Source organism: Empidonax traillii, unplaced genomic scaffold (genome assembly GCF_003031625.1).
Source record: "Empidonax traillii isolate 1590-97213 ecotype Southwest subspecies unplaced genomic scaffold, ASM303162v1 scaffold19:size3308961, whole genome shotgun sequence".
NCBI classification, from domain to species: domain Eukaryota; kingdom Metazoa; phylum Chordata; class Aves; order Passeriformes; family Tyrannidae; genus Empidonax; species Empidonax traillii.
Genome location: NW_020955212.1, coordinates 2,699,790 through 2,715,833, shown reverse-complemented (window position 1 = coordinate 2,715,833; position 16,044 = coordinate 2,699,790). Strand labels below are relative to the sequence as shown.

Sequence of the window (16,044 nt, the reverse complement as noted above, 5' to 3'; positions counted from 1 at the left end):
CATATGATGCATGATTGCAAATGTGCCTCATTTTTTGGAAGTCTGGATGTAGTCTTCTATGTTTTTACACATAGGCATCTGTTTAGCCAGATCTTCAAAACTGAAAGCATACTTAAGCTGGAATGCACTTTTATGTGTATTTTTTGTCATTACATATGTAATATAGCACTGTGCTTCTGTACTTAAACACATCATTCCACCCTTGATGAGACAGAGACTGGGAGAAGGTCTATTTACAAGAGCACATAGTGACAGGCAAAGGAGGAGTGGTTTCAAACTGAGAGTAGATTTAGATTAGATATTAGGAAAAAATTATTTAGATATATTCTTTTTGTAATTCTTTACATTAGATATTAGGAAGAAATTCCTTACTGTAAGGGTGGTGAGGCACTGGAACAGGTTGCCCAGGGAATTTGTGGATGCCCCTTACCTGTAAATATTCAAGGCCAGACTGGACAACCTGAACAACCTGATCTAGTGAAAGGTGTCCGTGCCCCATGGTGGGGGTTGGAACTAGATGGTCTTTCAGGTTCTTCCAATCCAGGCCATTCTATGATTCCCATCCATGTACACACACGCAGTCTCATACATATACGTATATTAACACATTAATATTATTACACATTAGCTACAGCTGAAACACTGTATAGACATAAGAACAGATAAGCATGAGCCTCAGATATCTTAATATTGGAAAGCTAGTGTATTTTTTCAAAGGCTAGTTTAGTACAACATCGTTGACATGTGACCAGTCACAGCCAGCCAAGTCCAGACTTCTGGAAACAGAAGGAAAGACAGAGTTAAAGGGCTTGGACCATTTCCTTATTCCTTTTCTCTGCCTCACAGGGACTGGTCATGTGTACTCAGGCTCAAGTATTGTGCTCTGTCTTGATTTCAACTTGTGCTATCTTTCAATCTCTGCTATACTGTTCTCTTGTATCAGCTTGTGCCATCCATGTACAGTTTGCCTCCTGGTCTCTTGGTTACAAAGGCAATGAATTGCACGAGCTTCACACAGAAACACCTCTGAGCTTGTCCTTGCCACTCTGTGAACAGCCCTGTGCTGCACAGCCCCTGTCCAGCCACCCCAGCCCTGCTGCACCTCACCAGCTGAGTGCAGACAACTGTGTCTGTTTCTTCATTACGAATGCCAGATATCTTTGCTTAATGGCCTTCTGCCACAAGAATAGCCTATGTGCCCTTTCACATCAGTTTTTTGAGTGGAGGGAAATTCTTTTTTCTCTCCACAGTAGGACCAGGTGGCTAAAACAAAATTTGCTTTATAACTCTGTCTTGGCCCTTCATAGATAGATAGAACTGGCCATGTTGTTCGCCTTGCTATACCTGTTCTAATTTTAGAGCGGTTTTCTGCTTCCTTCTGCAGATTATTGCTGACTTTGCTTTTTTTTTTCTTTTTTTTTCTGTGAATATGCAACTGGAAACATTCATTGGCTTGGAAAACTTGAGTTAGCATTCATTGCTCAGAAAACTGCATTCTTCTAGCTGATATGAAAGGAGAAAGCAACTAATGAAAGGTTTGTAGGAAAACTCATTAGGAACTTGTGCTTTCCTTGGTTGTGGGAAGTAAGAGAGTTCATAGACTGCTCTTTGGTTCACTGCCCCTCCTCCCCCCCATCTTGCACTGTGTTCTTTGTAGATGGAAAAGCATAATGAAATCCCCTTCCCTCTCTGCTTTCATGAACTGGCAAGAGAAGCATCATGTTTCTTGTACTGCTCTCTCTAACCTTTGTTTACCCCCCGAGATTTTAGAGGTGTAGTTGTGTCTACTACCCTCTTCTGACTTTCACCAACCTCCACTTGGATCCCTATTTTCTGACTACACAAAGCATATTATACCCTTAAATATTGTTTTGTTCCCCAGTGGAGCTGTTTTTTTGTGAGGGAAGGGAGGCTTTGACACTTAGCTCATCTTCTCCCAAGTAAGCCATGAGGAATGACTGACACTTGGCCCCTCTTTCCTGTATTGCCCATCTGGAGACTTCTGCTGCTTGTCCAGTGGCCCTCTTGGGTTACTGATTTGTTTAATGTCATTGCTGTGCTTTTCTTGTTCGTTAATTGTAACCTCTGCAGCTCCCCTGGAGCTGGTCACCGCCCCAGGTTACCTGAGGCGAGAGCAGGGAGGGAAGTGGCCCCACACATCCCAGTCCCTGCTTCAGGCTACGTGCTGCCTAGGCTCGACTTTTTGACATTGACTGCAGCTGTGGAGCAGTGGACTTCTCTGACAGAAAAAAACCTAGTGGGACAGTGCCAGCACTGCTAAGAGTATAGCCTGGACAGCATGGGACCATGCCGGCTTGATTTGGCAGGAATTTAGCCCCACCATTAACCCTTTCATGTTGCTTTCCTGATGTTGGCCCCTGATCTCAACTTCATTTACCAGAACGATCTCATCATACTGAGCAAAACTTGCTCTGATGGGTGCTAAGGAGAGCACAGGCCGCTCAGCTGCTTCTATGCAGTGGGATTCAGCAGTGTTAATCACAGCAATTCAATCCTGCCTTTTTGTTCTATTTTAGTATCTTATGTTTTAAATAAATCAAAGTTTTATTTTCTTCCCTTACTCATAGTATCTCCTCATTTTCATCTGTGAGGATGAAAATTGAGTATTTCAAGGCCTTTTGCTAACCCTCTGCTAGGAGTTGCTGACTCGCCATTGAAAATCTTACACACAAGGAAAATGTGGGAATGTTGCGTCTGTTGTGCTTCTGAGTGATAACCATCCCTTGTCACATTTGGAACATGACTTGATTACCTTTTTATATCTGATGCATTTAGATATAGTATAAGTATTTCTGTAGTGTGTATTTTGTGAGTTGAGCCTGATCTTAAATGGAAATGGTATTTTTATCTGTGCTAAATACAGATTTCTCAAAATAAAACTGTCAAGTCTGTGTTTTATGGTGAATATTGGTTTCCTTAAGCAGTGTCTATGTAGATTTTTTCCTTAGGATTCTGTAGTAGTTAAAAGAAACCAGGCTCCCCGAAAATTGATGCATCCTCAAGGACTAGTAGGTTTCTATTTCTGGCATGTGCATCAAGATGAATAACTGTTCTCTAGCAGTTTGTATGGACTCAGGCTAAGTAGGCCTCAACCTTTATCCTGACAGGTATTCCCAGACAAGAAAATTCTGACTTCATTTATGGTTTATAGGAAGTAACACAAAACATGACAAAAGAGAACCTTCCATTTTCTTCTCAAGCAATCACATGGGAGCTGTGTGCTGCTTGAATTCGCTTTTGGGTCAGTAGGTCAAATATTAAAAAGCATTACACTGTCCCAAAAAGTCCTCTTAAAGCTTCTAATGCTTTCCCAGTGCTGATAATTTACTACTGTTAATAGCTATGGTCTCTTTTTAGTCCAAGTGTAGACAATGAAATGCTAATGCTTTGAATTTTACATGAAGAAATCTGAGCTTCCTGACTTAGCCTCAGTCTAGAGAAGCTTCTGAAGAGAAACACATCAGTTCCTATTGATCTATGGATTGATACAATATTGATAATAATTAACCCTGTGTGCAAATGGCTTTATTTTACTGGCAGCTTTGAAATGAAATATTAAAGGCAAACAATAAATGCATGATTGTCATCAGAAGAAATGCATCTATTGGGTTATTTACATCTTTATTAATCTGAATGTAGTTCTGAAAATATTTTCCAAGCACAGATCCTGATACTACCAAGTAAAAACAAAGATAATTTTACTGTAGAATTCAGTTAGAGTAGGATCAGTCCATGACAGAGCAAATACTCTGTCCTTAAGGAGAACAGCTGTTTGAAATAGTGGACAGAAAGTCCTAAAGCCACCCTGGCCAAGTACAGGTTATGTGTGCATGAAAACATCCGTAACGTGTGCCTCTGCTGCTTCATTATGGTATCCTATGGCCACTGGGGGATCAGACTGCAAGGCCCTCACCTTTGCCATGCTCCTGTTATTTAGAAAGTTCCATTGCTTCCTTTGCTGAGCTTGAGGAGGAGCATGCAACCTCTGCCCTCTTGAATTGCTTGGTATTTATGTCAGGGGGTTTGGGAGTATTATGATTTTAAGATGAGCAGAAATAATTATAATCCTCTATTTTCAATATTATTACAATCGGAAATTTGTGCTATAAAAATTTTACATATGTTAAAAAAATTTGTTTAAACTAATTAGTGTAGATGGCACTGCATGTATTTTTTAAAGAACTGAAGTAAGCAGTGATACTTACTACTGAAACATGAAATACATGAAAATGGGATGTTTTGGTGCATATTTCTAGGTTCTTTCTTTTAAGAGCGCTTTAAGTTAGGCTGTTAATTTAGTGTTATTGATGTAGTGCGTATGGCAATTTAGATTGAATTAGTTTTCTTTCCTCTATTATTGATAATGGAAAGTTTATACTATGGCCTGATTTCATGCTATGTCCTCTATAAAGCACATAATCTCTTTTGTGACCTGTTTGTTCTCTGTTACACATGCACAAATGCACCCTTTCTGTGGGACAGTATCATGTAAAATACAAGTCTGTGAGATTGTGAATAGTAGGAGTTAGATCTTAAGATTCATAGACTTTCTGTAGGGAAAAAGGACTCCTGGCTAAATATGGGTAAGAGAATCCTGCAAAATATACATCAATTAGCATGTCATTAGCCCAGTATAACATAAAGCAAACAAACATACTTGGGGCAATATTGTCTAATGAGCAATAGGACACTGTGTCTTAAGTTCACCGGGGCACCAACTGATCAACAAATAGAAATAAATAGGTAAGGTGTTCAACTTAGATTGCAGCTTATGTGGCAAATTAGCCTTTTGCTTCCAGAGGTCATCAGTGAGGTTCTGATCTTGGGTTCATGGCTAGGGGATTGTGTAGCATTTTCAGAAATTGTTATAAACAGCCATCAGGTCATCTGAGGTAATTAATTGATTCTTACTTATCAACAATAAAAATAGCAAAGCAGTCATTAAAACAGTGTGAAACAGTATGTGGAGACAACTAAACATAATCAAAACTAGAGTGACACAATGATTTTTGCAGAGGTCGATCTGCTTTTTTGGCTGCACTGCACCGTGCAAGTTGGAAACTGTGGAATTTTGTTTCTAGGAAAAATTAAGAAGTAAGGAGTTTTAAAAATCTTACCTTGCAATATCAGAAGTATGCAAAATAGGTTCTTATATCAGCCTGTGATAGTTCCAGTTATGATTGTATTTTGTGGAAATGAAAGGAGGAACTGTGTATCTTACAGAATGTTCTGAAGGCAGCAACCATAGTGACTCAAGACCATATTTCCCACACAAGACAAAGGGCAAATCAAATCACCACTGGCAGGTGAAATGCATGATGGAAGGTTCTGCAGCAGCTCTGCACTGGACAGACCAATAACAATGCGGTTCCAGCAGTATTTAGCTTTAGCAAATGCTGTGCTGTCTATGAACAAACTTAATTAAAAGAAAGCTGAGTCCAGCTTACACAGCAGGCACAGCATTCTGATAGTTTGCACAGTGAGAAGAAATCCTGAGTATATATAAACTCTGAACTCTTTTAAAGTTCATGGTTTTAATTAAAACAGTACTTATAAGTAATACTCCACTGTGGAGCTGATACAGATCTTTGTGACAAATAATTTCCTACAATACTTTGTTCTTTTTCTCTTCATAGGTCAGGGGTTTTAAGAATTTGCTTGTTTGCAGTTTTTGGACAAAATTTGGTAGAACAAATTTTAACCTATGGCTTGTTTGAGAAGTAACTGTAAAGAGTGTTTCAGTGATGGCACAATAACGCTGGATGCCCAAGTTACATTTCTCTTTTCTGATTAGATGATCCCAGGCGAAGGATTTCTTATAGCAGGAGTTCTTTTCTTGGGTCATTATAAAGCTCTGAAGTGCTTAAATTTACTTATGCCAATAACAATAAAATACTTTTGAAAATCATTGGGAAAATACTTTTCTTCAGAATAGCACTTATGAATGTTTTCTGTGTTCGTGTGCAGAACCACTGTGTCTTTTCAGAAAGTGTGCTTGTTCACAGGCTTTTTACATGACTTGGTGACAATCAAGCTTATGCAGAAAATGGATATTGCAGGTTTAGTTTTAGCTACATTTATAATGTTTGATGGGTTTGGCTTAATTATTGCTACATAGTGGTTGCATAATTATTCTAAGGCCAAATCTCCTGCGGCTCTTTTGAAACACCACATTGCTAATAAAAGTTCGAACCACTGTAGAGTTAAAGTCAGGAAGGGTTGCCTACAGAAGAAAGATAATGTGTGAAACATGTAGTCAGCACAGTCTAAGAAGGCACAGTGACTACTGTGAAGTCGATCTGTCAGGGTGAAAGAGAGATTTAACATCTTAAGATGTTAAATCTTTACATATTGGAGCCTTTGGAAGGCCATCAAACAACACACAGATTCTTTTGAAGGTACCTAAGAGAAAATAAGCTTTCCTGAATGTCCTCTGTTCTTCAGTATTTTCCCTGTGAAATCTTCAGTGTTTAGACAGTGTTGGTAGAGGAGATAGCTCATGCTTCCAAAAAAATTTAAAGTGGAAAAGGGATAAAACCAGGCTCACTGGAGATAAGCCTGGGGGCATCATGCCAAGGTTTGAGGACAGTGTGCTAGTGAGATCTACCGTCTCAGTGGAGGTAGGGGATGGAGGTAGGAGATCCATGCAGTAGAAAGAAGGCAAAGGTTATTGATTTGTTAGAAACCACGGAAGCACCTGAGAATTGCCACATAATAATTAGGGCTTCTCCCCCCCAAAAAAAGTCAGGATCAATAACCAACTAGAACTTAATCTGGCTACTGCCATAAAAGACAACAAAAAGTGCTTCTATAAATACATCAGCAACAAAAGGAGGACTAAGGAGAATTTGTGGAGGGGAACAGTGACAAAGGATGAGGAAAAGATTGTTGTACTTAATGCTCTCTGCCTCAGTCTTTAATAGTAAGACCAGCAGTTGTTTGTGTGAACTGGAAGATGGGAATGGGATTAGAATGAAGCCCTTATAATTGAAGGGGAAATGGTTAGTGACCTGCTGACCATGGGGCAACCCAAGGATACTGAGGGAGCTGATGAAGTGCTCATCAAGCCACTTTGTATTATTACCCGGCAGTCCTGGTAAACTGGGGAGATCCCAGTTGACTGGAAGTTAGCAAATGTGACACCCATCTACAAGGGACAGAAGGAGAATCTGGGGAACTACAGGCCTGTGAGCCTGATCTCGGTGACAGGGAAAGTTATGAAGCAGATCACCTTGAGCACAATCACACAGCACATGCAGGACAACCAGGAGATCAGGCCCAGTCAGGACAGGCTTATGAAAGGCAGGTCCTGTTTGACTAACCTGATCTCCTTCTGTGACAAGGTGACCCTCTTAGTGGATGAGGGAAAGGCTGTGGATGCTGTTTACCTGGACTTTAGTGAAGCCTTTGACACTGTTTCCCACAGCATCCTCTGGGAGAAACTGATGGTTTATGTTTTGGATGCATGTTTTTTCACTGGATAAAAACTGATTGACTGACTGACCATGAAGAGTGATGGTGAATGGAGTTATGTTCGGCTGGTGACTGGTCACTAGTGGTGTCTCAGAGCTCAGTATTGGGGACAGTCATGTTTAATGTCTTTGTCGATGATCTGGATGAGCAGATTGAGTGCACCCTCAGTCAGTCTTTTTCAACCTAAACAATTCTATGATTCTGTGAAAGAGCTTTGGAAGGACTCTTGACAAGGAGTCCAACATCACTTTTACAAGTTTTCTTCAACTGTATCTGTTGGATTATTAATACTTAGTGGACTAAAGAAATGCTTGTAAAGTTTAGGCTTTCTATACAATCTTGTAAGCTTTTTGGTTTGCTGCTCAACAGGAGAGTGAAACTAGCCAGGATCAATAGTTAACTGGACATTGATTTAGCTGTCTACACTGTTAAAAATCTACCCCCACAAAGAAATGCAAATAAGCGAGGAAAAAGTCAAAGAAACCCCTGGCACCTGCACTTGATTCATTTTGTTCACCTCGTGTTACTGCAATGATGGCTCAAAATATGTCATTGACAGTTATGGAAGGCTATATGGTCTGGGCCATTGCTATGACAAGTGTTTCATGTTGATTTATTAGTTTGTTCCTTTTCATAAAAAGCAAACAAACAAACCGTAATTAGAAGAAATCTTTGAAAACAGGGCTACTACAGTTAATTCAAATCAGTGTATCTTCACTGATTGGAAAGCACCACATGAACATACAAAGGCAAGATCTTCATCCCTAAATACTGCACTGTACTCTTTCCTCCCACCCCTACTGAGAAGGAAGAAAAGGATTTCCTGCCATCACTTCTCTGATACCAGGAGGTGGTGGAGTTTGGAGTGACTTTCTTTTAACTTTCACGCCACTAACCCGTATTCATCCTATCTAACAGTGGTAGCTAAGTTAGGAGCATCCTGCTATACTTGTGAAGGTCAGTGAAGAGAGAACTTTTCCAAATGTTACTTAAAGACATTAGGTATTAGAACTGAAGTTAAATACCTGAATTGTAAGTTCAGGAGCTTATGCTGTCTGAAAACCAGACATCTTTCACATACATGAAAAAATATACCACATTAGTGTGGAAAAGCAGCAGGAATAAATGGAGTAACAACAGAAAACAAAGGAAAAAATCTTTACATTCAGACTTTTGGTGTGTGAATCAAATCAAATGCACATCAATCAGCTTTTGAATGAATGTCTTGTTTCAGATGCCTTGGAAAGTTCTCATGATCTGCAGTACAAAAAAAGTAAATATTAAAAAATCAAACAACAAGAAGAGTTACTGAATGTGAATGTACTGAGAGAAAGTATTACATACTTCCTCTAAGTTTCATCTAAGCTCAGTGGCTTGTACAGAATCAAGTTTAGAAATAATTTAATAAACTTAAAGTGAGACTGATGCTACCATACAACTACAGTTTTCAAAACAGTGAGCAACCACTGGAGGATTTATGAAATGCACATAAATGTTTCCATACGAATGATCTGGTTTCATATAAGCAGTTCCATATAAATGACTTTTTCTGTAAAAAGTGTGACTGTTTTTTTCTTGAGGGGACATAGAAGTTCAACCCAGATCTTTAAAGGAGAGAAGGAGTTAGTTATGTGTGTACGCTAAAGATCTGGGCAGTGGCCCCAAGGCAGAGATGACCTGTGTCATCTTTGGGGAAAATAGTTTAGGGAAAATACTGATTGAGGGTGATTTGGACTTGGGTCTAAAATGTTCATAAAGATACTTCTAAAAGTGAGCTGTAATATTGACCTGTGTCAATGTTAATATGATGAAGTCTGAATTTATTAAAGACAAGAAAAGCATATGATCTACTAATATAAATATTGATTTTATTTTTAAAAAAGGAGTTCAGAATCTAATATCTATCCTCATATGAATTTGTATTCCTAGAAAAAGTTTGGAAGATGGAAGAATTAATTGTTTGAACTCATAATCAGTACATAGTTTCCTAGAGCAAGCTGCTCTAATGAGAAATAAATTAGGTTGAATAAAAAGAATTGGTACATAAGGTTCCCAGATAAAGCAAACACACTTGGTTACCAGCCCTACTGAGATTAAAGATTATGAGAAGTTTGAGTTCCTTTTGGGAAAAAATAACACAGCCAAAAACTGCCCACCCCTCCCTACACATGTGTCTTTAAAGAATGCATTAGTAAATGTACTGCGTAAAGAGCCTCAGCCTCTGCTCACACCAGCAGGAGTTGTTCTTTCAGCTTTTCATGCATTGCTTCCAAAGATTATCTCAAGATGGGAGGGAAAATCCCATCTGAACGTTGTCCTTTCAAAAGTATCTGGGAGGGCCCAGCAAAGCAAACAGCAAACTTGAAGTTGCAGCATACCTCCACTGTTTTGTTTTGGTTTGGTTTTTTTTTGTTCTGTTTCAAATGCTGTTGGTGTAGTGCAATTCAAATCCTCTGCCTTATAAACTTATTTTGCCTCCTTGGCACAGGTCTTGGGAGCTGAGTGACTGGCCCAGTTCTTGCTAAAAGGCAGTGACCAAATTTCTGGCTGTTTCCCCGGTACAAGTGCTCCTGACTGCTGAACTCTGGAGCCTTGCAGCAGGACGCCTGCAGCTGGCTGCTGGAGTTGGTCTGAGCTAATCGAACACTTGGGTTTGACCCCCTGTTAGTTTGCAGTATTCACAATGTTAAACCTTCCTAGCTGCAATTTTGACTGCTTTGAGAGTGTCTGTCTTATACATCCCCAGCCAGAATGGCCCAACTGCAATGTATGCGTGCAGCTATGTCCCTAGAGCCCACAGGCCAGAGCAGCTGACGGATTTGGGTTACACCGATGCTGATACAGGCTGCAGGGGGAGCAAGGAGGCTATGCACTTGTCTGGAGAGGAGCTTAAATTTCACTTCTTTTTTTGTTGTTGGCTCATACTGTGGCACTCTGTGTACCCACACAGACTGGCATACATCAGGACCCCAGAATGAGCCGAGCCTAGAGTGTGAGGCTCTGCCAGGATTTTGTAGGGTTGGGACTGACTGAATGAGTTCATCCCTCTTTGTTTGGGTCCGTGTCGCAAATGCAAACTGTACATGGAAAATGTGACTGTCCTTGGGCTGTCAAATGGGAGATCCGGGCTGAAACAAACTTCAGTGAGGACAGCCAGGAGCAGGCTTTTGATTATGACTTGAGATGGAGCTTGCAAGTTTGCATGCCCTGAGCATGATGCATCTGCAGCTGGCTCACACAGCAGAAGCCACAGCTGCCTTACTACTCTCTTAGAGAAGCGGCAACTTGGCCTGGTCTTGTATCCATTATTTATCCCCGTTCGGCACACAGGGTCTGGCAAAGGCAAAGAAACTGTGCTGCAGCGAGCCCTCCACTGCTCCCAGAAGCACCCTCTTCCTGTGAGCCTCCAGAATGGCATTCAGCTGCAGTGGCTAGCCCTGGTCACCCTGGGAAGGCCCTTCTCACACATGGGGGATTAAACACAAGAGGTTGCTGTGCTTTGGGAAGACTCTGCCAACAGATGTGTCATTCCCCCATGCTGCAGGGCCAGTATGGTGTCTCTCGTGTGGTCTGCAGGGGTGAATTTCTTCACTGAAAGGGTGGTTAAAGATTGGAACAGGCTACCCAGGGAGTGGTAGAATCACTGTCCTTAGAAGTGTTAAAAAAACATGTAGATGTGGTGCTTAGAGACATGGTTCAGTAGAGGATTCAGCAGTGTTAGGTTAATGGTTGGACTTGGTGATCTTGGAGGTATTTTCCAACCTTAGTGATTCTACGATTCTATGATTCTATGAAATTGGGACCAGAAAAGAACAGGCTGTGCTTGGCTGGTGGCCCCACTGCAGTGGCTCTAAGTCACCAGCTGCATCCGAGGCACGATGTTGTTTGTGGTGAATGTATGACTTTCTGCCACACCTTTGTATATGACCCCTTTGTGTATACACCCCATTGTGTATGACTTTCTGCCACCCCTTTAGTTCCTGTCCAAACTATTGGGACCATAAGAGGAAAACACAGTTCTAAAGTGACTTTGAGTATGAAAAGAATGATTTTCAGCTCTCTCACTGGTGACTGGTCAGTCAGTTCAGTTCGGGACTGGAGACAATAATAAATGGGATTTTAGCATCCCTACGTGGGAAGGAGCATTTTTTAATGTTTGGTGAAAAGCCTTAGAAAGAATTAAATGAACCAGAGGGAGTCTGAGCAGCCACACTGTGGGGATCCAGATACCACCATCACCACCAGTCCTACAACCTTGGGGGGTGACCCTTCACTGAAGGCAGAAACCTCACTGTCAGGTTGGGATTATGAAAGGCTGGTAGTTCATGGGATGCATGGACTTACAGTTCTGGTTAGGCTTATCTTGTCAACAAATAGGCATATTTTGAACAGCAGGGCACTTACCTTTGACAATGAGAAGCTCAGCAGTGGCACTGGGATGAGGGGGAGAATATCTCATGCAGGACTTTTGAGGAACCTGGTATGAAAGGGCTTTGGCAAAATGAGAGGCATGTGGCAGCACCTAAAACCGAAGAGGGGATCTCTGCACAACTGAAAAAGATCATGAGGTGTCTCAGTGCTAGAGGCTGGGAGAGGGCCAAGCCCAAGAAATGGGGCCTCGTGAGGGTAGGTGGCGGTGGGGTCTGGCTGCACTGGGGCAGAGCAGCTGGGTTCCACACAGGTCCTGTAAAGCCTTTTCAGCTCCAGGCTACATCACTGTGAAGGCAATTCATCTTGTTGCAGTTTGTTTTTTGATATATGGCATTTGTGGGGTGATATTTCTCTGTAAAGGAAAGGGATATTTCTCTAAATGTTATATTTGTATAGTAAGGAAAAATAATGTGGATTTCTTTTCCTTTCTTAGAAAACACTGTTGTATTGTGGAGGTAGCATGAGTGGCCTCATCTGTCTCTCTCTGCTTGCAGCTTTTATTTATCACATTGATAAAAGATAGGCTTGGCAAATCCTTGTGAGAGAGTGACTATGGCCTGCTAGTCTTTCATTCATCCTCAGAGCGCAGCTACCTTTCCACAGATATTTAAAACAACAACATTTAATCTCTAGCACAGTTAAAAGGCTTATATGTTCCCGGTTCAGAAGTGAGACACATTGGCAATGATTCTTGTTTATTTTACTTGTTTGTCCCAGCTTGAAAACTAAGTAGTCAAAAGAAAAGTTCTCATTTTAATATTCTGCAGGACTGAGTTGCTTCAGTGAAAGCGGAGGCTGTCATGAAGTTACTGATGCATAACTTAGCTTTTCCATGTTAGTCTGGCCTTTGGCTACAGGGATCTCAACTACATATTTCTTCTAAATATTAGCAAGGGGTGCCAGTCCCTGAGCACTGATTGGTGGCATAATCAAAGTCCTTAACCAATCAATGGGTAGAGATTTGCATAACAATGGGATTATGTCTGAAGAACTGTGCCTATTGGAATTGTAAACTATTCTTCTTCGATTTGCTTCTAGAATGCCTCTGCTTTACCTACCTCTAATGCTCACACCTTCAAAGTACTTACTAACAATGAAGATGCTTCCTAACTCCTACATCTTTTATTTTTTTCTGTGGCTTTGGAGATGAGGCATGAGTGAAGCAAGAAAACTTAAAACAGTTTGCAAACAGAAAAGGGAAAAATTCCGAGGGGGGTGGAAGGGGGAAAGGAGAAAGAAAATGTGTTGGGTTTTTGTTTGCTTACTTTTCCCAAAGCTGAACCTGTGATCTGAAGCTCATATTCCTTTCTTTCCTTGCCTGTGTTCCCTCCAGGACTGTTTGTATGGTTTTCTTCACGTTGTTGATACTTCATCAGTTCTGAACCCTCACCAACATCTTTTGGTATGGGAGAGGAGATAGCTTTTGGATCTGTAGAAATATAAATTGATTTGCAGGGAAAGATCACTGGAAAGGGTAATAATGTTCTTCTAGATTTGAGGTTTGTAACTTCAGTTCAATTTGCAGTGAGTTCACTGTTCCTGTGTGTGGTGTTCCTCTCCTCTGCCCCTTACTATAAGAAGTGGTAATAATTTTTATGGACAGCAGCTTGAAAACATGCCTACTTTTTTCTTTTATTGATTTGTTTTTGTAAAATAGTGGAGAATTCAATGTGCATGGTAATGTGCTGTTTTGTGGGGTAGTGAGTCTGGAGATGCAAAGTAGAATGCAGTGGACATTAAGCACTATGTCCAAAGGCAAGCTTTGGAGATGAGGCGTGAGTGAAGCAAGAAAACTTAAAACAGTTTGCAAACAGAAAAGGGGAAAATTCCGAGGGGGGTGGAAGGGGGAAAGGAGAAAGAAGTTCACAGCTCTTAGGTCAGAATCCAAATGAAGCAGTAAAACAGTATTACAAATCTTCTGATTTTGGACCTTTTTGGGCTATCCATTTTCAGTTTTTTGTCTCATCCACAAAGGCTAATATTTCCCCTGAACCTGAGGTAAGAGAAGTTAAAATCTTGCTTTCGCTTCTGGTTCTGGTATTTAGCTATATTAAAGTTGGCTTAGTCGTTCTTGTTCCTGCAAAGATGGGGTGTGTGAATCACAGCTTGAAACAATTTCTCCTTCCATTTTTGAGGCCTTGAATGTACAAGGCAGTGGTGGAGCAAACATCTTGGTTCTGTCCTGTCTTTATACATCTTCTAGAAACACGAGTGATTTTGTTTGACAAGGCACATCCTCAATGATTTTAATAGAGTATAATTTGAAACTAGTTTAGTTAAAACAGGGCAGATGGCTGCAGGACTGTGTGTAATTTCATAACAGTGCAAGGTTGCGGTGCTGCTGCAAGAGTAGTAATCTGATTTTAAGACAACTCATAACAAAAAGAAGTAATACTGTTGTCAATTCAGTGTTGAACATGTACAAATTAATTCTACCCATTCAAATGTGTAATAAAAAGAATCAAAAACCTGTTTCAGAGAACTTTCTCAGGTAAGGTGTTGTCAAGATTGTATGTTATATTTTTGGTTATTAAACATTAGCTGAAATTATGTAGTCACGCCTGATCCCAGTCAGGTGATCAGATATTGTGTTGGGCTTGTCTCAATGAAAATGGACAGAGCCATGAAAACTTGCAAGGGCTTAACTAAATTGATTTAATGCAAACAAGACCTGGTTGTCCGTAGCCAAGGGTTTTATTTATTGCTTCAGTACACTTATTTTATGTATGGCATCTATGCCTCTTTAGTGTGTCTTTGCAGTAGTTCAGCAAGCAAGAATAGGAGTTGAAATGGTTGACAAAATGGAAAGTTTAGTCTAAGAATCTGAAATAGAAAGCTGCTTTCAATTTTGTTTTCTTAATTACTGATACAACAGGCTTTGTCTTATAAGATATTTTAGTTCAGTCTGAGAAAAAATGTGTGACATATTAGGACCTCAGGCTGAGCTGCAGAACTCCCCTTCCTACCCTCTGCCCAGTTAGGGCTTGTTGATTGTTATGAAGGAAGATATTTTTTATGGAGAAAAAAAGGGAAAAGGTACTACGAAAAACATTCTGTGTTTTCAGCCAACCTTGTTCATGATGAACGGGTTGAATGGGAACTCTGCAGGCTGGAGAGAACATCTGCTTAAAACGTGTTGAATTTTCGTTCTTTATTTATGTTAACAGTGAGCACATTTGTGGAAATCACGTTTTCTTCACCATCTCTTTGCTAAATTAGGACACAAATCCAAGAACACTTGTGCATGAGAGTAATTTTCTATAAATGAGTAGTGTCACTGAGTTCAATACGAGCAATCAGACACAGAATTAAGCACATGCATGAGAGTTTGAAGAAATTTGGCAAATATGTTGCTATCATGAACAGATTGCTCAGATTTGCTTCTAATGCAGCTATAAATTCTTGACTTGGTCCTATTTTGAGTAGCCCTTGTTGTATGAGCCATAAGCTATTCTATTGTGCTGAGCCTAACTGAGGATATTTCTCTTATTTTGTCATAGCAACAAGAGCAAGATCCCACAAATCTATACATCTCAAATTTACCCGTTTCCATGGATGAGCAGGAACTGGAGAATATGCTGAAACCCTTTGGACATGTCATTTCCACCAGAATATTAAGAGATGCTAATGGAGTCAGCAGAGGAGTCGGCTTTGCCAGGTGAAACCTTTACTCTTATTTTGATTCATGCACATTTTTTGGCTTTGGTCCTTCACAAATGCTGTCTCTTCTGTAGCTCTGAAGTCTCACAGCTGTGGAAAATGCAGAGCAGCACCTTTGTCAGACTATGTGTCTGTTCTTTCCACCCAGCTGAAGAATACCAAGGCAGAAGGATGTTCATTTCTTTGGTTTAGAAAACACTTAATTGTATGTAGATATATGCAAATCAAACCTGCTAGGAATATTGAGCTATCCATGCAGTATCAAGCTGAGATAATAGTAAATGTCCTAGAGCAAGAAGCACACACCTGGCAAAGAAACCAAGGAATGAGCTTAGGAGGCCCTGGGGTGCACTTATTTTGACCTTCCAGTACCTGAAGGGCTCCTACAAGAAATACAGAGGGACTAAATGATCTTTAATGTCCCTTCCAACCCAAACCGTTCTGTCAAACTGTTTAAAT

At 40.5% G+C, this 16,044-nt stretch overlaps 1 protein-coding gene across 7 annotated transcripts in view; it reads left to right on the top strand.

Annotated features, from left to right (window-relative positions):
- Nucleotides 1-16,044, top strand: part of RBMS3 (RNA binding motif single stranded interacting protein 3) — a 597,177-nt gene that overhangs the window by 428,859 nt on the left and 152,274 nt on the right. For all 7 annotated transcript variants that reach the window (XM_027897820.1, XM_027897776.1, XM_027897804.1 and 4 more), the window contains one exon: nt 15,426-15,583. In XM_027897820.1, the coding sequence (XP_027753621.1) occupies nt 15,426-15,583 (158 nt within the window). The remainder of the gene's footprint in view (nt 1-15,425; nt 15,584-16,044) is intronic.